Source organism: Oculina patagonica, chromosome 7, assembly GCF_052425735.1.
Source record: "Oculina patagonica isolate OP01 chromosome 7, crgOcupat, whole genome shotgun sequence".
NCBI lineage: Eukaryota > Metazoa > Cnidaria > Anthozoa > Scleractinia > Oculinidae > Oculina > Oculina patagonica.
In genome coordinates, this window is record NC_135764.1 from 20,573,494 (window position 1) to 20,593,419 (window position 19,926).

At 37.5% G+C, this 19,926-nt stretch overlaps 1 protein-coding gene across 2 annotated transcripts; it reads right to left on the reverse strand.

The window, feature by feature from the left end:
• Positions 1-644: 644 nt before the first annotated feature.
• LOC144661516 (dolichyl-diphosphooligosaccharide--protein glycosyltransferase subunit STT3B-like) lies at positions 645-18,174 on the reverse strand. 2 transcript variants are annotated; one of them, XR_013572296.1, is made up of 21 exons: positions 17,955-18,174; positions 15,940-16,048; positions 15,423-15,532; positions 13,982-14,070; positions 13,768-13,856; positions 13,279-13,344; positions 13,037-13,136; positions 12,622-12,720; positions 12,314-12,460; positions 11,914-11,962; positions 9,513-9,667; positions 8,503-8,735; positions 7,156-7,361; positions 6,645-6,716; positions 5,724-5,823; positions 4,950-5,123; positions 4,223-4,336; positions 3,403-3,527; positions 2,962-3,049; positions 1,038-2,416; positions 645-908 (listed from the first exon to the last, which is right to left on the reverse strand). XR_013572296.1 is itself a non-coding variant. In XM_078522302.1 (20 exons), exons 1-20 carry the CDS (start codon positions 18,146-18,148, stop codon positions 2,306-2,308), a joined length of 2,430 nt encoding a protein of 809 aa, XP_078378428.1. In that variant the 5' UTR covers positions 18,149-18,174; the 3' UTR covers positions 645-2,305. The 2 variants fall into 2 exon arrangements, 1 of the variants encoding a protein (XP_078378428.1); XM_078522302.1 differs by having other exon boundaries at positions 645-2,416.
• Positions 18,175-19,926: the final 1,752 nt, after the last annotated feature.

Here is a 19,926-nt window from a genome sequence, read left to right on the forward strand (position 1 = left end):
CGACTTCAAGGGAAATCTAAAAAGGTTCGAGATATCGGGAGTTCGAGTCATCGAGGGTCCACTGATGTCCAATTAGTAAGAAAACTACCTGAAGGGATATCGGAAAAGGGTCGAGTTAGCGGGAGGTCCGAGTTTAATATTGAGGGTTCAAGTTATCGAGATTCAACTGAAGTAATTTTGAAAAGTATTTGCCCAAAAGTTCTTGCAAAATGAAAATAAAAAGAAATTGTTTTGAAACATCGAATGCTGTCGGACCGAAAATACAAAAAACAGCTCTACAGAAAGAGATTTTATAATTGCTGGCTTGCAACCACGTGACAAAGCGGCCATGTTGTTGCATTGGGGGTCAAAACAATAAAATAAATTTACGCAAAATTTACATGATAAAAAAGTAAAATTCCCAGCGGAGGAAAACGCTTTGTTCTTGTCCCCCAGCATGGCCGCCATGACGTCAGTTGCAAGCCAGCAATCGGAGGAAATATCTCAATCTAAATAAAACTCCATAAGGGCCCAGCGTCTTGCGAGCTTCATTTTTTTCGGGGTGGGGGAGGGGGGATTCATGGTAAGGCTTATGGAGACTGTTTTGGCGGGAAGTGGGAGATCAACTAATAACCACCACAAAAGGATTATAGTAACAACAGGTATCCTAGAAATTCAATTTTATTTCTTAAAAGCACGAACGCTTACAGTAACACTAATTTTACACTTGGTTCAAGGACGCAGAATGTACAATCGATACCTTACTTCGCTCAAAGAATAGAAAAATTAAGGCTAACTCGTCTTTATAACACACAAACAGCAAGCATAAGGATACGAACTGTACACTTTTACGCTATTTCTTAAAGCTAAAACGGAATCTTCTATTTCCTAGACTCTTTAGTAGTCGTTTTTTGTGTCGTCACGCAACGCTGTGACTAGCCTGTTCCAGGCTCTCGGTAGTTGAAGGGGAAAGCGAAAAATGCCGCCTCATTTTTTCCTCGCTCACCCGCGCGCGTTATTCGCTCTCCCATAACTACCGAGAGCCTGGAACAGGCTACGCTGTGACAAGACGTGCAACAAGCGTTGCCTGGCGACAACAAAAAAAAGGCGTCACACAACGTGACAAAACCATAACAACAATAAAGCTGATTGTTGTTTTGAAGTTATAATGTAAGACAATGTAACCAAGCTGAGAGTGTAAGAACCTCCACAGCAAGTTTTATGTTTAACGTTTGTCAACTCTAAGTTACATTTACACTGGCAAACCTTTAAATTAAATTTTACCCAAGAAAGTGGAGAGCCCCCTCCCCAACTCTTACGCCTATGAAAACTTAACCCCAAACTGACTTCAAATAAGAAATAAGCTGTTACACTAAAGGCTGAAAGGGTTTCCGAGCAAATATTACAAAGAAAATTCTTTTTAATAGTAGACATTTTACTGATGACAAAATTCCGTACATTTACTTCCAAATTAAAAATAAATCAATAAAAAAAATTACTAGGATTTGTAGTCTGGGACTTGAGAAACTTTATATAGAGGCAGTTTAAGTCTTAAAACTCATTACTCCTGCAGATTTTAAGATTCCTAAGGGACGGACCATTATTTTTTTTGGAGGGCGGATGAAAAATATTTAAAAAAATTGTTTGCAGGGCCTGGAAAGACAAAATGAATTGTTTGCAAAAGCGATATGTATAACAAAAAATAGTAAGAATTTCGAAAAAAAGTTTGAAGAAGTGCATAAACTAAAAAAAAAAAAGGTTTGCAGAGGAAAATTTTTCATCCCCCGCCCCCCTCCAAGAAAATAATGGTCCGTCCCTAAAGCGTTGATGTTCAGCCATTTATTTGGATTGTCACGCAGTGCTCCTCGAACGTTGCGTGACAATCAAAATAACGGCCGTAATGAAGTAACCTGAATTTTTTTAAAACTGCACACTTATGCAGTTAAGCTAAGAGTAAAATTCAAAATTTTCAGTCTTTGTTCTTTCTTATTTTAGAGAAGTTAAATTCAAATTCGTAAGCCTAATGAAACAACATAAAACAAAGACTAAGACTGCAGTTTATATGTAACGCAAACGTTCTTCAAAGTACCTCGCGCAACTTCTTCTCCGAGGATTGCGCGTCACGCAATCCTTTTTCCAAAAAGATAGCGTAGCACGCCTCCACAAAACTGTTGAAGCATCTAAAATTACTTTAATGACAAGAGTGATACTTACTAAAACAACTTCAACTGAAAACAGGATCTAGTCTACAAATGACAGAATTCTCGCACGCGCCTTTCTGAGCACGGAGAATGACTGTTGTGTCTTACATGACAGGCCCAGTCACTTATGTACTTTTCTTGGCTTTCTTAGCTTTGTTCTTCTTTTTTCCTTTTCGTGGAACCCTCTTGCCTTGAATTACGTTAAGTTTGTCTTTAATATATCCTTTCCTATTATTCTGTAAAGCAAACACAGAAGGAAACAATTCTTAGTGGCATGTTTCATCATTGTTATAGACCTCTGGGCAAATCAGGGAGTCCGTGAATTTCCAAGAATACGAGAAGACATTTCTTAGAATGTACCATCAATCTAATGAAAGGCTAACATGGGAATAACAGGACATTCTGTCCGCCAAAACATGCCGTATATATTTTCTAAAAAAATCCTTACAACGAGTAAACGGAACCAACATTGCTAAAACTTATTCATAAAGCGAGAGCAACCACAGGGCGAATCGCTAAGGGAACAAATAGGTTAGCAAACCAATAAGAAGTCGGCGTTAAAACACGTGATCGGTGGCGAGCGCGGGAAAACAGGCGAGCAGTGGCAAAGGAGGTTAAACAGGTGACCGGTAAAAAAAAGGCGGGAAAGCATGTGACTGCTAGCAAGTGCGGGAAGAATAACGCTAACCAAACCACGACTAGTTGTAGTTTTATGAAATTGTTTAAAAATGATCGCATCTTAATTATGATAGACGAACTGTACACATCACATTACACTTACCCGCCTGGGAATATATTTGCTTTTTGGTTTTAAATTTGTTGCTCTCTTAGGTACACCACTCTTGACTCGATTCACGTAATCTTTAACCCTGCAGATAAAAAATATTTCATCAGTTTTGTAAGATGCAGTTTCATCTCGGAAGGAAATTCGTTCTTTACTTACATGATACCAGAATGAGATGTCATTCCAGAACGAAAGTTTCATTCCGGAATGAATACCGAAATAAACTAATTCCGGAACGACTTGTGCGGAAACGAAATTTCGTCCCGGTATCATGTAAACAGATACAGAGAAATATATGAGGATTGAATGAACTCATTCCGGAATGAAAGTCATTCCGGTATCACGTAAACAGGCCTCAGTAACATACAACATTTACAAATGACTTGAGGACATACCAGAAATGAATGAGGAAATCATTCTTTGTGGAAGCAAGCTTACCTGTAAATTCTAACTAGCCAATGCTCAGAAGTGAAAGCTTCTTCTAAATGCTCTAACTGGAAGTTTTTATTTCCAATTTCTACGTTACGAGTCCGGTCAAAACCAGACGGAGATCGGAAGTCAAGCTGAAAAAAAAAGGGAAATTTCGGTTAGCATTTGCTTCACACGCATAGAACTGACCTTAGCCTGCAGTGTTGAAATTTCTCAGTAGCAATCATTAATTTTAACTATGTTTATATCAGCGGAAGAGAATCAGAAATTGGTCCGACTGATTTAAACAAAGCATTGACACATTCCTGGTCACACTTGCATCATACTGTAGGTTAGTTAACCACACTAGATTATACATTATAGAAAAGTGACTCTGATAACGGAAGATTTTGAAAGACATTTCAGAATAAATATCAAATATTAAATATTACATTTCTATAAATATTGTTCCGTACCTTGTAAAATTTGCATTTGATAATGGTGACATGTCTTCGCCGAAACGTCATGTTTTTATAGCGTTAATATAAGTTATTCAGAAAAGTGACTGAGAACAAATAAACTTTGTATCTACGCTTTCTTATATAAGGGCGCATCTTAGTCAGGAAATTTCAAAGATTTTACAGTGTATGAAACATGAACCAATTATTCTGGCACAAAGCAATATTGTCTTTCTACAATAAGTAATTCCCAATACCTTGGAACTCCATTTTACTAAATCTTCAGTTACAATGCAGTGGAATTTTTTTCCGCAAGAAAATTTTTCAGATTTTTTCAGTAGGGGCGTCTAAACCTGCACTTACTATCCGGCTAACAAGTTTATGAGGTTTACCTGCAACTCTCCAAAGCGATAGTAACACATCTTGTACATGAGACAGTTCAACAAGATGGGTGAACCGGCCGAGTCCACACGAAACTCGCCTTGAGGTGTGAAGTAATCTGACTCCTACAACAAATCATATAACAGCTGTGTTAAACAGGTAGCTTCCGATGTGAGGGAGAAGAGAGAGAATTGGAAAGAGAATGAGGAGTCGAGGATGGGGTAAAAGGCGGGTTTGGAGAACAAATCCTAATCCATCTCTGGGCGCCAAAAAAGCCCTAACATGTCGTAACTTGCGATAATAAATCAGTCGTGGACCTGGGGTATTCTTGAAAAGTATATAGCTGTCACATTTGGACTTCTAATTACGGGGCTCATATATCGTATTTGCAGAGAAAATTATAGTTTCTGCATTTTCCAGGCTTGGTGTAATAAGTAAATTCACATTCCTCGGAACAAGAATTTAGCTAACTGACGCAGAATTCAATTAACACCTACAAAGTAACTGTGCACTAAACCCGAGACTGTTCCCAAAGACCCACTTCCTTTTCCATACTTTTCCAGGACTGAAAAACTAGTAAGAAGATATAAATGCTCTTGCTGGAACCTCTCTCCAACTACACAGGTACACAGTCAGTTTTTATTAACGGCATTAGTATAAAAAACATCAACTAAAATATCCGAAAGAGAATCGTCCAAAATTTCGGCAAACTGTTAAGAGAATTATGTGTTGACTAACCTTGATTTCTTGAGGATGCTCGCCCTCTGCGATCCTGACCATCCACAGGAACTTGTTGATATCATCACCAGAGTAACCAATCACACCACCGAATATAACCAGCACATAATCCACGTCCAGCATCTTCATGATCTTGTATGCTGCTGTCTCGTTGGACGACATGGCTTTCCCAACCTGAAAATCAAATGTGAAAGGCTTACAAGGCCACTTTTCAAAGCCCAGTAGCTCAACATGCTGGAGCTGGTTAAGCGTCTAGCAGTTTGGCTTAAAAAGTCGCTGGTTAGTGGTACCCATATGTTCTCCTGGGTAGAGATTTAAAAACCTAATTAGAGAAGTGTCTTCCCCATGAGCACGCAAAATGACCCTAACCCAGGCTCAAACAGAGCTCTCGACCTGTAATCCAGGCTGTCCAGCGTACTAACCACTGAGATAGTTCCAACAAGACTCCCACAAGGCAAACTTAAGTTAAAAGAACACATGTTCTTCGTTGCAAATCAGATTCAAATCTTGATAACACCAGGCTCCTTCTTTTTCTAGTTTGACACTAACCCTTAGTCTTTAAAACACCCAAATAAAAGTTTTTAGTTTTTTCTTTGCTACACGAGTTTGAACGTTAGCCATATTCGGTTTGTAACATTGATAGCATCAGTGATGGCCCACACCCTCCTTACTTTGCTCAAACAATTTGCTCCTGAGCCTGCTGGACAAGCTGAGGCTGTTCTCGTTTAGCAACTTATCGTTAATTTTGTATATTTTATTTCTCTATGTCCATACCAGTGCTATATGACTGTTATTCCAAGTGTTATTGTCCACAAGTGTCGTTCTATTGGCCATGCCAGCAATCTGATATCCATAATCCCACCAAGACATCACCCTGAAGTAAAGACAATAACTTTTATTAAAAGACTTTAAGGGGCTTTGTCAGGGATATTAACACATTTATTTATTGAACAGCCAAAATATAAAATCTTGTCCAAAGATATCTAAAAGTAATGGTCCATTTTCATTAACAATAATTTTTTGCTGTATTTAAACACTGAAACTGTTAATAAACATCTTTGGCTGTGGTTCGCTTGGATAGACATGGATTACAACTTTAAATCAAAGAGGTCTATGACCTACTCGTGAATGCACAGATATTATATACATATTTGTCTTGTATAGAGTTTCGTTACTCTTTTACTGATTATCCTTTAATAAATCGTGCCGTGCTCTAACCTTCCCAGTCTTTTAATAACACATACATAAAGTCACTGGTCATCGTTTCCGAATGTTCGCGATTATTATATAAGAAAAGGCAATATTTCATCATTTGGGAAACTATTGTTTCTCATTTACAGGGGTGAAGTATTTTCTACACTTATTCCTAAATAATACCTTTGTAAAGCTGTATTTTTATTCACAGCCGAGGGAAACGAAATTCAGAAAGCGCCCTTGAGCATACCTAATTTGCATAATGTTAAGGATGGAAGGATGGATGGCCCAACTTCCCCACTATAATCGTTCATTATGCATTCACGAGTAAAAATGAGACTAAACTTTTCACGTTGTTTCTGTGAGTCTTCTATCACAAAAATGTCATAATCTAGATTCAAAGTGAACAAAGACAAAGGGGTGGGTTGTTAGAAATACTATCTAAGCTAAAAAGTGAAGTCAGTTTAAATTATGTAGTAGTTGACAAATCAAATTACACACCTTGCATTGTCATCTGTATTCTGTCTTAGCCAGAAGTACGCTTCTCTGAAATCATCTAAAATGTTTCGACTCCTGTAGAGAGAAACCAAGGAAACTTATAACTCCCTCGGGGGTTAGAGCTTTTATCACATCAAATCATAGATGAGTTAGGGTACATTGTACACACAAAAGAAATAAAGTGGACTTTTTAGTGTTTTAGTGCTGTTTGATAGGACATTTTCACAAAATATCAACAATAATAAGTTATGTGGTGGTTGAATGTCTTGAAAAGCAAAAATTACATTGTTGCCTTGTTCATAGATTGTCATGATTTAACACCCAAGGGTAGGTGTGTGGGAGAGGGCTTATTTAAAAAATAAAACCTCCAGATAGAATTATTAGAGAGGGGACGTTAAGTTAGGTTGCTGTGTTTTTCTTCTGCTATGTGACTGACTGTTGTTTTATATGTCACACGGTTTTTCCTATCAGCTGGTAAGAAATTGAGCTAAACAAGACAAAGGATTAGTCTTACCCATCATAGTTAGTAGACGCCAACACAACTGAGGGACTGGAGTAGGCATTACTGGTTACCCAGGTACAGTGTACAGCAAACATCATCAGCATCATTACTATACACATGACCACCATGCCCTTGAGATTGGCTCCAATCATTCCACCATCTTCCTCTTTTTCTACTTCTTCCTGCTTCGTGTTGTTCTGAGATTTCTTTTTGCCAGGCTGGTGAGAAAAGCAATTTAAGAAAGCTCGTAAAAGACAAAAGGCACTGATTTCTGTGACTGATCTTTGGCAAGTTTAAATGACAATATTAAATGTCACTGTTCTGGTTTGAAATACGTATATGTAGTTAAGTTGGAGTAACATTTGACAATGCACAGCCACATCAACTAGCACCATTTTAGAGGCAGTCCAGGGTGCAAAGAAGATTGATTTTCCAGCTTGCTTCATGCAATTGGAACTATTGTGTGCTAGACTGAAGGCCTTTCTCAGTGGGCTTAAATGTACTTTAGTCTTAATCTGCCAAGTAAATTCCAGAAATTAATGTTACTTGCCCATTGTGCAGGTACATGTAATGGGTAAAATCCACAAGCCTGACAGGGAAGTTCCTAGACGTAGGTCCTAGTCTCGTACTATCAAACAGGACTTTCTTTGCACAGTGAGAGTACCCGATATGGAACTCACAATATCTAAGGGCATCATATTGACCTCGTGCTAGATTATTCTGTCTTACTTTGATGGTGAATTCCTTCTGGAACTCACGTTATCTGAGGGCATCACATTGCATGACTTCATGGTAGATTATTCTGTCTAACCCGGGTGGCAAGTTGCTCGTGGAACTCAAGTCATCTGAGGGCATCACATTGAGCTTGTGGTAGATTATTCTGTCTATTTTTGGTGATGAGTTCCTTATGAAACTCACATCATCTGAGGGTATCACATTGACCTCATGGTAGATTATTAATTATTTTTGTCTAACCCAGGTGGTAAGTTCCTTATGGAACGTGCGTCATCTGAGGGCACCATATTGACCTTGTGCTACATAATCCTTTCTTACTTGTGTAGTGAGTTCCTTATGGAACTCATGTTATCTGAGGGCATCATACTCAACTCGTGATAGATTATTGTGTCTTACTTGTGTGGTGAAAAGTTCAAGAATACCAAATTAGATTTAAATTAATCTTTGCAATATTGTTGGGACGGATAAAAGCAAAAAGAAGCTCATGCCTTAATGGCCAAACAGAAACAACAGTGTACGGCAAACACCATCTGCAAACAACATCACTCAAGTTCAACCCACCCACCCACACATAAATACAAAAAGGAGTTGAATGTTTAAGGTAACCAACAAGGTCACACATACCTTATCATAAAGATCCTTCCTCTTTTTCTTGTCATTTTCCTCACTACTACTGTCTGCGTCAGCTGACACAACTTCAGACTCCTTGTTTTCAGATGGCCGATCATCGACAAGGTAGTTATCCAAAGTTACAGAGAAAGCAATGGCTGCCAAGATGCATACGACTGGAGTCAAGGTCAGCATGAGACGAACCATTACACCAGCAAAGTACACAGCTGTTGTGGCGTACAGGACAACTGCAGTGGAATAAAGCACACAGAATTAATCTATAGTTATGTAACGCTCTCACTGGCTATGTGTGCTCAATTTAATTCAGGAAATATGTACAAGAAATGCTCAATTTATTCATAATATGAATTAAATTAGTAGAAAGAATTCTATGATTCAATAAGACTTCTTAAGGTATCACTGAAGGAAAATTGGCGTTTTCGTTCCCAGTGAAATTGTGTGCAAACCATCAATGGTAACCCCAATAAAGTGTATATTTTCTGAAAGCTTATTAAACAAAGATGGTATTTTTGGCTTTTGGTTTGATCACATAGACCATAATAAGCAACATCAGCATTTGTTTGCAATTATGATGTTGCGCAACATTAAGTTTATTTGAGAACACATTTTACATGAGCCTTAATTTTATGTGGAATTTAATCTACATATATTGGTCTAATAAATGGTGTCTCAGATTTTTCTTTTCTTGCTCCATTAATTTTTTTTATGAATTTTTAATCCTAAAAACACCATTTTTACAGTAAGTTTAAAAAATTAGAAAAAAATTAATGGAACAAGAAAAAAAATCGGAGAAACCAGAAACACACCGTGTTGTTTCAGAAAATATCCTTACCGCCCCATGGAAGGTTTTTTGGTTTGACCCTTCCACCCCTCTGGAAATTCTAAAGCTTGATACATTCTTTTTAATTTTTTTCTTATGAGGCCCCACCCCTCAAAATTTAAAATAATCTTGTGTGGGGTTGGCATGGATATTTTCTGAAACCAAACAGTCCACTCATCCTCACCAAAGACTCTTTCGTCATTGATTTTCTTGACCACAAACCACAAGCCAGCAGGAAAAGTGCAGATCAAGACGTGAAGATCAAAGAAGAATGACACCCATGTGGTAGGCTGATGTTCAGAGACAGACGCAATGATTGGAATGTGAATCTTTGCATATCTGGAGAAAAAAACATTCAAAGAAATTTATAAAGCAAATTTTTGTTTTTCACCCAGGGGTTTCAATAAGGAGGGGGGGGGAGTAGCCAACTTCTCTAGGTGAAGTAGAGCGCAGGAGCAGATGCTTTTCATCAGCTATTGATGCTTTACTAAAAGCACTGTTCACTGTACAGGCCCGCAAATGATCCCGGCCCGCAAATGATCCCGGGAACGCAAATGATCCCAAATTGGACCGCAAATGATCCCAGTACCGGAAATGATTTGTGTAAATGATACAACAGAACACTTGGAATGGCGTGGACTTTATGAATCGTCTATGGATGTATTTTTATAAAAGACCAAGTGCCTCAGGCATTATAAAACGCAACGAATAAAAGCGGTGAAAATAACGCGCGAAATAACAAAATTAACATGTGACCATCTAAGTTTTTCATTTAGAAAACACACCTAAAAAATAAACATGAATCTTCGAAGACGCCTCTGCTGTCTAAAGCCACTTCCTGTACAATGCTGCCTTGGTAGACACGAGCCTCCTTTTCCTTGGAAGCGCACAAAATTTCTACGTGCGAATTTTGGAGTTTATGACAGATTTTGAAACCGTTATTTGAAAACACATTTTCCTTCACAATTCGTTCTTGCAAATATAAAATGAAATACAGTAAACGGTTACAGCGTCTCTGAGTAAATTTATTTGCATACCGCACGCATAGAGCTGTCAACTTTTGCACGTGCAAATTTCTTACTGTCAATTAATCTGTACTGAAAGCTACGCGAAAATGAAGTCAGTTTTTGAGAGAATTTTTAGTTGCCTGTGTCAGAATTTATTTCAGTGACTTGATGATCATGAAGACATTTAAAGAAAAAAATAACCACAGATTTCGAAAAAGAGTAGCTCGATAACAAGTGTCGGAGATCGATATGATAGAAATCAGCAACAAAACTCAACTTTCTTCCACACTTTTATACGTCTAGACATTTATAATGTCGCTATGAACGCTGCGTGACTGCGTGTGAATGGCTATCAGCTTAATTAAAGCATTTCGCCGCAAATAAATCATCCCTTGATTGGAGAGAGTTCATATTTCTGTTGGTTGGATTGTTAAACTTTATGTCACGTTTTAGGTTACTAATCGGAGCATATTTATCAGCTATATTGATACAGTTGTGGTTTTGAATTTAGTATTTTCAAACTTGGCCCAATAGAGCCGGCGTTTATTTGATTCAAGCAGTTTGTTCAAGCTCTATATTTCTAAGAAATAATTTTCATTCACTATTTAAAACAGCCATATATGTAGGCATCATTTCCAAAGCATATTACTTTTTAAATAAATGTTAAAGGGGTTTATTTTCAAATACAGCTTGGAGACTCGGCGTTTATTCGGGGCCCGGCGTTTAATCAAGAAAATACGGTACTTTAGTAAATCCCCGGGGGGGGCACCCTGTATATTTTTGGGCGGGGGTGTGCCGCTGGGAATTTGAAGCCCTTGCCCTATACCAGACCATGTTCAGCTGATTTTTGCAACCCTATACCAGACTAGACACCGTAAATCCCTACCCTATCCCAGACTTGCATTTTTTAGAACTGTATCACTATCAGTGTTTTAATGGAAAACCATCTGTCAACAACGATGCTGCGATGATTTTAATTACGTTTAGGAAAGCCTCTTTCTCTTCTGAGTTTCTATTCCTATTCTGGACTAAATTCGTCATAACACAGATCAGTTTTCCGGCAAATGCTACCCTTTTCTAGACCAAAACTTTTTGATTTCTTAACCCTATCCCAGACTAAACTGCTTGAAAACCCTACCCTTCACAGCGGCACATACCTATATAGCTCATATATGGGAGTGCCCCCCCCGGGAGTAAATCCCCTGTCCAAATTCTTTAGTCCACGCATATCCAACATTTACGGTTAGGCGACTGTTTCCGGTCCGAGGATCATTTGCAGTTCAATTTTGGGATCATTTGCGGTCCAATTTGGGGATCATTTATAGTCCCGGGATCATTTGCGGGTCGGGATCATTTGCGGGCCTGTACGTCACTCATTAAGCAAAAACCACCACAACCAATTATGAACCATTATGTGACAAGTGTAGTAGCTACATGTATAATTGTAAATTTTTAAACTAAGATGGCAAGGCAAATGCAAGTAATTATCTTGACACTAAGCTTAGATTGTAAAATGTTTATTCCCTTTGAACTTTCTTCTTTTTCATAGCATGAGTATACTTTAAAAAAATTACTCACCCAGTATCATAGAGAGAATAAAATCTTCCACTCCATGGTGCAACATAACCTAATGAAAAAGAAACATGGAATGCCTAATAAGTTTTTCCAGTGTTGACCCTAAACAGATCTGGACCAGAACTAATCCAGAGGATAACATACGAACCATTAGGGTTACTGTCAGTGTAACTTCAAAGGCCAAAATTTAAGCAGGTACCTTCACCAAGAAAAGGTTCTTACAGATGATAAGCTAAGGTCACTGTGGATAACCAAGTGCTGAGCATTGCTTGATAATTTCTCAAAATATTTTTATCTCTTATTTCGTTGGTGTTTTCAAAAAATGTGCAAACATTTGTTAGTAAGTACATGCATCAATTACTGTAAGTGCGTGGGGGTAAAATCATTGTGAGGTAAAACATACCAGCATATGTGAGGAAAATGACACCAATAAACACTACACCAGCTACAGCTACGACAGCAAAAACAAAAATGTTCTTGAAATCAGTCCAGGATATTTTACTTCTCAAGTAGACCAAGAATGCATAGGCTTGCAGTAGGGCAAATGTGCCTGAAAACAACCAAAAGAAAATACAGTTACAATCACACAAGAATAAACAACTTGCATGTAGTTACAACAAAACTGTGCTTAAAATATCTTGATCTAAAAAAATTAAATCTTAAGCTGCAGTGTTGACCCCAGTGGGACTGTTAATATCAACAACAACAAACCTGCCGCAGCCATGTGTTCACTTGTTCTGATTGGCTGGAAGCCGACAAAAGGTACTTGCATAGACATAAGGAGTCCCATGATGAAGAAAGTTGTGTATGCTGAAAATGGCACAATAGAATTGGTAAGTCAGCCAGTCAGACAGTCAGTAAGTTGTCAGTGAACAAGACAACAACAAATAAGTAAAGTACAATAATTAGTGGTGAATAAATATTTTAATTGAAAGGACAAAAAAACTAAATTTTATATTTCGTACATAACTCATGCTGTACCAATGTAGTTTTTTGCAAAATAAAGATTACAATGGTGCTGGCTAATGTGCAAGTGTTTTTTTTTTTTGTCTGGTCATGTTTGGAGTCCTTTGTTGAAAGAAATCTGTCCCTACGTATGAAAGTACACAAACAGGAAAATACTTACCAACATAAATCTTGAATGAGAACCTTCCCATGAGGAGCAGGAAAAAGACGTGAAGAGGAATCAGGTTGATTATGAACACATATCCACCCCATGCTGACACCTGAAAGTTAAATTAGACATTAACAGTAAACTTAAAAAAACACTCTTCAATCACAAACAGCCAAAAAGGGAAAGGGGAAGGCAAGTATACATTTGAATACAACAATAAAATTATTGCTGACATACAAAAGGAATTAACTTACCATGTAGAAGTAAGATAAGCTGGTACATGCAGCCCAGAATACTGAACCAGTCTTGACAGACTTCACCTGCAAAGGTTTCAGCAAAAAAAAAAATACTTAGAAAAGAAATCTGACGAAGTACTGTACATTGTACTCATGAAAGGGTATAGTTCTTCCTACTTTGCCAACAAAAGTCACATTTGTAAGAGATAGTAAAAAAAGATATTTTTTTGCCCTCACAGCAATGAAACTGCCAGCTATGGGGGTTTACCAGGACATTGTCAGTGTTATTTCCCTAATTTTTCTGGCATTGCAGTATTTGTCATTTTTGGCAGAAAAGCAGTATCTATGACTGGTTGCTACATAACAAAACAGCTTTGTCAGAGCTATTACAGTCCATATACCCATTCTTCTTCACCTCTGGGGACCCTTTCACCAAAAAGGTAAATGAAAATTGTGCGTACAGCCATCAAAACTCTTAAAAATATACATTGTATATTGAATACCTACCCATAGGAAATATGTGAACTGTAATGCAAAAATGGCTATCCCTTCATTGTCATAAGATCCTGCCACAGAGCGGGATATGTAACCAGGCACTGTTAAGTAATGAATAACATTCAGAAATCAATCAGTATAACACACAACCGTTCACATACATTGCCTAGTACAAAATTTGGCAAATGGTATCATTCAAGATGTGTCTTAGAATCTGGTTACTTACCAATCGCTATGAAACAAGCAGCAAAGAGGCCAGCACGATCATTCCACAGTTCCTTGGTCAGCAAGTATGTTGCTATAGCTGTGAGGCCACTAAGTAAGAAAAACAGAAGAAACAAAAAATTGACTACAGATATTGAGCACTATTGAAGCAAGACATGCACACACCTTTTCAAAGTCTAGTTGGAGTTTAGACAAATTGAGTCCAATCTTCTCTTGATCTAATGGGTTATCATTTAAACAAAAAAAAGCTAAGCCTCATGCCAAGCAGCACATGCTGCCAGAGCTTATCCCAGTTTGGGTAGCATTTAGCGGCTAGAAATACTTCTAACCACTTAATGTATAGAATGTAGAATAAGCTCTGGCCTGATGAGCCACTTGGCTGGACGGCAGGCTTTACTTTAAGGTGGCCTAATACAGTTTTGAGAGGGAAAATCAGTCCAACTTTTAACTCTCTTGTAGAATCTCAAGAAAAGTTTTATCTTTCTCTTTTTAATGTTTGTTACATCCTAAAACCATCATATGCGACATTTGGAAAATAAAAAATGCCAATAAACAGCTAAAATGAACGGCCGAGCGCTTAAGAGGGGACTAGCACTTGTAGTTAAAACGTCGTTTTTCTCAAAATCTACCCGTACGACCCTACCTCAAAATTTCAGAGATTAGACATTGGCTCTGATTAAACATTCATGCAAAATAATAGAAAAATCCGTAAGACAGATTTCTCGCAGAAAAGAAATATGTGATATTTTGCCGAATTTTAAAATAGCTCAAAATTGTCTTACACATTTTTTTAAAATTTTGGCTGTGGACGTGGTTCACCCCTTAAAATTAATTGTGAAAGTTTCATAATAGGTTGTACGGTAGGTTTTCGAGAAAATCTGGATCAAAATCTGGCTTTTACGACCTCCGAAGAGAATCGAATTGCGTGTGCGAGCGCGCGCTTATATGACGCCATGCGTTGCGAGCGATTATGAAAGACAGAATTAAAACTCCTCTGTCGGTTTTTTATCTACCTTTTTTGTTGTATTGTTTCCCTACCAGGTTTAAAGACCTATATGAAAGTATTTTAAAGTTTTCTCTTGTATACAAATTTGCTCAAGCGCGGTTAAAGAACTGGAACTCTTTTTCGTTTTGTTTAGAGTTCCTAGCGCAATTTTAGCCCGCGCGAGCAATGTTGACGTCAGGCAGAAAATCGTAGCGCGCGCTATTGAGCCACGTAAAAACTGTATTCAGCCACCTTAACCTTACCCTGAGACTGAGGTAAAAAGTTTTACGTTCAAGGCTCTGATAAGTAACCAGCTCCTATTGATTTAGGGAGTTGTCGCTTCAGAGAGCTCATTCTCATACTAAACAACCAGCTCTAGCTACCACCACTTTTTCAAATTCAAAGGATGGTCACTAACAAGAGCTTTGATAGTTCTTCTGATCAAAATGGAACTAACCTAAACATAGGAGCCAGAAAAACACACACATCTCTGATATGCACTGTGATATTGAGTGTGTTAAGGATCCAGTGAACTGATGCTGATGTCAACATCAAGCCTGGGTAAACCTGACAAAAAGAAAAGAATTAAGATATATGACTGTATATTCTTTTTTTATGGTTAGTTAGGTTTGGAGAAGTGAAGAGCCACACGGTGGAGATATTATCTCATACACCAATCAACAATAAATAATTAGGATAATTCTTCTTTTAAGAATCCAATTGTATCGAAATGTGATTTTAATATTTAGCTACATATTCCTAGACTTGATTGTTGTCACAGTGTCATAAATTTATTGTTTGGCAAGAAATGCACTACAAAATCATGTGTTGATATAAGTCATATGCAATAAGCATCTTATAAAACAAAAACACCTTTAGCACTCTGAATACACTTTTGCTTTTTAAAAATGTTATATGTACAATGTTAACTATTAACATTATTTACGTGTAAAAATAAGCAGACATTGACTTACAGTTCCTCCAACGATCCTGCCCAATGGGTACCATGCTCTCTCATCAAACCAATTCAAAAAATTGTAAAAGCCATGGGAAACAAGATGATGTGTGGAACGATAGTTGAACCTATAGAGGAAAAGATGACAAGTTAAATCTAGCCTCATATATACAGTCAAACTTCTTTATACGAACACCAAAGGGACAAAGAAGAGTGTTTCTATTTTGGCGGTTTCTGTTTTATGGAAGTAGAATTAATCTGCACTTTTGTGTCGTTCAGACCAAGTGAACTGTCCCTGACAGGGAGGTGTTCGTAGTATAGAGGTATTTGCAAGGAGAGGTTTGACTATACTTGACAAAAAAAATACTTTCTTAGCTTAAGCTTTTCATATATTGCAAACATTTATAACTTTTGTTATATTTTACTGCTGCACATTTTATAAATCTATTGGCCAGAAATCAAATATTGTATTTTATTCCTGTTCAACCTGATCTCAATATATGCTAGGCCATTAAAGACTAGTAATAGTTCTCACTATAAAGCTGCCCCCTCTTTTTTTTATTTTTTTTTTTTTGCTTTTATTTTTTATTGCGTGGTTTTTTTTTTTTTTTTTTTGTTTTTTTTTTTTTTAAAATATTTTTTTTTTGGGAAAAGAAATTTTTAAATAAAAAAAAAAAAAAACACTACTGGCTGCAAATAGAAGTTCTTCAAGCCTCTGTATGTGTGTGTCATGACACATAATTATTCACAATGTTCACAAAATTAATGATCTTCGTGGCAAAACTTCTGGTTGTATATAAAAACAAGAAAATTACATGAGTAGAAATGATCTTTAAAAATATGGAACTGTGAATATTCTGCTAGTTTTTAACCTTTGTATCTCTATCAGATCCCAAAGAAAACCACAACAAAAACCACTCGAACATCTGTTTAGATCTCACTAAATCCTGTTGTAAATGCAAATTTTAGAACTACCGGTAATCCTTTAAAAAACATAAAACACATAAGTGTGGCAATTGAAAAGGAAGGAATTAATCTTGTCCCTTTCCTTACAGCAGCTGAATAAATACATTATTTGTCCCAGTGATAAAATATTTTTTAAAGTTATCTACTAAAATAACATTCATGTTAAAATTTATAATTATTTTAAAAAAATGAATGTATTCTAAAAAAAATTAACTAAAATTAAAAATTTTAAGATTTATTATTTCAAACAGATAAAATCTTTTGCATTATTGCAAAATCTTAATCACCAGGTTTGGGAAATCTCTGAACAAAAGAACAATTCCTGGGGTGTAGGGTGGGGTGTTATAAACCTATACTAAAGCTTGTATATATTTTACTTGAAAAAAATAAAAATGTTATTAAAGGCCTTTTGCAACGGTAAAAATTATATTGTTAGTACTTTTGATAGTATCGTTTAATAAAACTTTTGTTTAAGCCACTTTTTAAAAAAAAACACCTTTCAAATTTCGCTTTCAATAATAGTACCCTTTCGCTTGATTTCCCAAATTTAAAGACAAATAAACGTGAATGCAGCAGTCACGACATAAAAAACGTTCTTAGATCCACGGCAACTAATTAACAAGCTAGCACTTCCCGATCGCCCGTGTCCAAGACAACACACAGCTAGGGAAACTGCCGCCATATGCACATTGTGTAAAACTGAAAGGATTTTGAGAAAAACTGCGTGAAGTTTAACTTGGCGAATATTGACGGTTGAAACAAAAATAAAAAAATCACTTAAGGCTAGAAATCTGCAGTGGTCTAAGCTCGATATTTTAGATAATATCACGCCAATTTTTCTTTTGAATAAAATCAATGAAGATTTGAAGTTTAAGCTTAATTTTAAAATGTCAAAAATTTAAAAACATCTGACCAGGTCTGTAAATTTAGGCAAAGAGGCTTTCTTGTTTTTGAATTGCAAGACTTCAGGTAGAATTTTATTGAAGAAAAAGTCCATTCTGAAGCAGAGCATTGAAAGAGAAGATGAGAAAGGTTGAAAATGAAAAAAGCCGCTTGACAATTACTTACCATGGATCGAACTCGTGTATAATGCTCTCAAACCGTATCACAGCAAAAAGCCGGCTTGCGAAACCCACCAGCCACGCCAACGAAAGGATGGTGAAAGTTAACAAGGATTGCCAGCCTATTGTCTGCGTTTTTCCCTCTGTATTGTTAATTTTCCTATCTTTCGAGCCAGACGCTTCCCTAAGTTCGACCTCCATTTTGGAATCAAGGGCCACGTTTTTACGGCTTGACCAATCAGCGGTTACCAGCTGTAAACTAGTTCCAGTCTACCACTGGCTCAGGTCTGCCCCGGGCGAAAATTATCTGGCCACTTTGCCACCTGAAAGGAGGCGTCTGTTTGTCTCTGTTTGCTGCTGTTTGAAGGGGCGTCTGTTAAATTTTGTCATTCACCTGCAGAATGATAGATTATTAAACCTTTCACGTTTGAAAATATTTTCCTTAAACGTATTTTTACCACACAGAAAATGCAAGAAACGTAATCCCACGCGCGCCGGCATCTACAACAACACACCTAACGATCAGGCGTTTTTTCCCTTGTAAAGACGAAAGAGGGAGGAGTAGTAGGGAGGAGGGCATGATTTCAGGTTACAACACACCTGACGGCCTTCTGCACAAACCGGTATCACCGGCTTCCCCCTAGATCACATCTGTAAGGGTAAAATCCCTAGTCACAACCGTACAAATTTTCCTTAATGTATCCTACGTTTTTTTATTTTTGCAATTCAAAGTACTGGTAAACTTTGGTGTTGGAGGATCTTTTCTCATTCGGTCTGCATACCGTAAAATTCCACTTATAAGCAGCCCCGGCAATAGGTCCGTCAACCTGGACACAAAAAAATACATCCGATTATAAGCCCCGCGGATATAAGCCCCCCTATTCCGGATGACAGTACTGAACAGGGCTAAATGTCGCTTTTTTGTGCGTTTTTAACTTAAAAACGTATTTCGATCAACACTTCTGTGACTCATTTCGAAACGATTTTTTTATTCCGCTTATAAGCCCTCCCAGATATAAGCCCCTCCGCTTATAAGCCCACCCAAAATCCCTTACGAAGTTGTATAAGCCCAGGGCTTATAACCGGAATTTTACGGTATATAGTTGGGTACTGCCTAGAGTGCAGGGCAGGTGTATTTGGACGTGTTAGTACTGAATACCGTAGTAAATAAGATAGATGGTAAATTTTAAGCTCGGTAATAAATAATGAAGATGATATATGTTCAACATGACACGAGCATGGGACAAAGAAAAATTCTGACCCATGGCCTCCCGGATCGGTTGGGCGATTGGTTGGGCGCTCTAACCAACTGAGCTACGAGAGACGCATGGTGAGCTGGGCCATTTTACTAGGTTGTTATGTGACACGCGTCCTGCATACTGCATACTGCTAGGATAAGCAAAGAAATCATCAATTTTGTAGTAAATAATAAATATGGTAAATTTTAAGCTCGGTAATAAATAATGAAGATGAAGTATTCAACATGACACGAGCTTGGGACAAAGAAAAATTCTGAGTCCCCGACGGGAATCGAACCCATGGCCTCCCAGATACCGGTTGGGTCCTCTTATATGATCTAACCAACTGAGCTACGAGAGACTCTTTGTGAGCTGGGCCATTTACTAGGTTGATATATGACACGCGTCCTGCATACTCAGCTAGGATCAGCAATGTCGAAATCATCACATGTGTAGTAAATAATAAAGATGGTAAATTTTAAGCTCAGTAATAAATAATGAAGATGAAGTGTTCAACATGACACGAGCATGGGACATGTCCCACGCTCGTCATGCTTTTCAATTCCACGGGGGAAAATTCATATAAAACATTTAAAGCAAAACTGCACGCTTTTCTATTAGTTATCATTTTTATGCTGATGATTCACAACTTCAGTCATGATCTGTCCTTTAAGCCAACTATACCCGGTGATAGGGATTTAGCTGTGTCCAACATTGAGCGCTGTGTACACGAGATTGATC

Excerpts from the sequence above, each read along its gene's own strand:
- LOC144661516 (XM_078522302.1), bottom strand. The coding sequence starts at position 18,148 with ATGGAGGTCGAACTTAGGGAAGCGTCTGGCTCGAAAGATAGGAAAATT. Across the intron at positions 13,857-13,981 it reads TGCTTGTTTCATAGCGATTG|TGCCTGGTTACATATCCCGC; the intron begins GTAAGTAACCAG and ends ATTACTTAACAG. Across the intron at positions 3,050-3,402 it reads TGGCTAGTTAGAATTTACAG|GGTTAAAGATTACGTGAATC; the intron begins GTAAGCTTGCTT and ends TTTTATCTGCAG.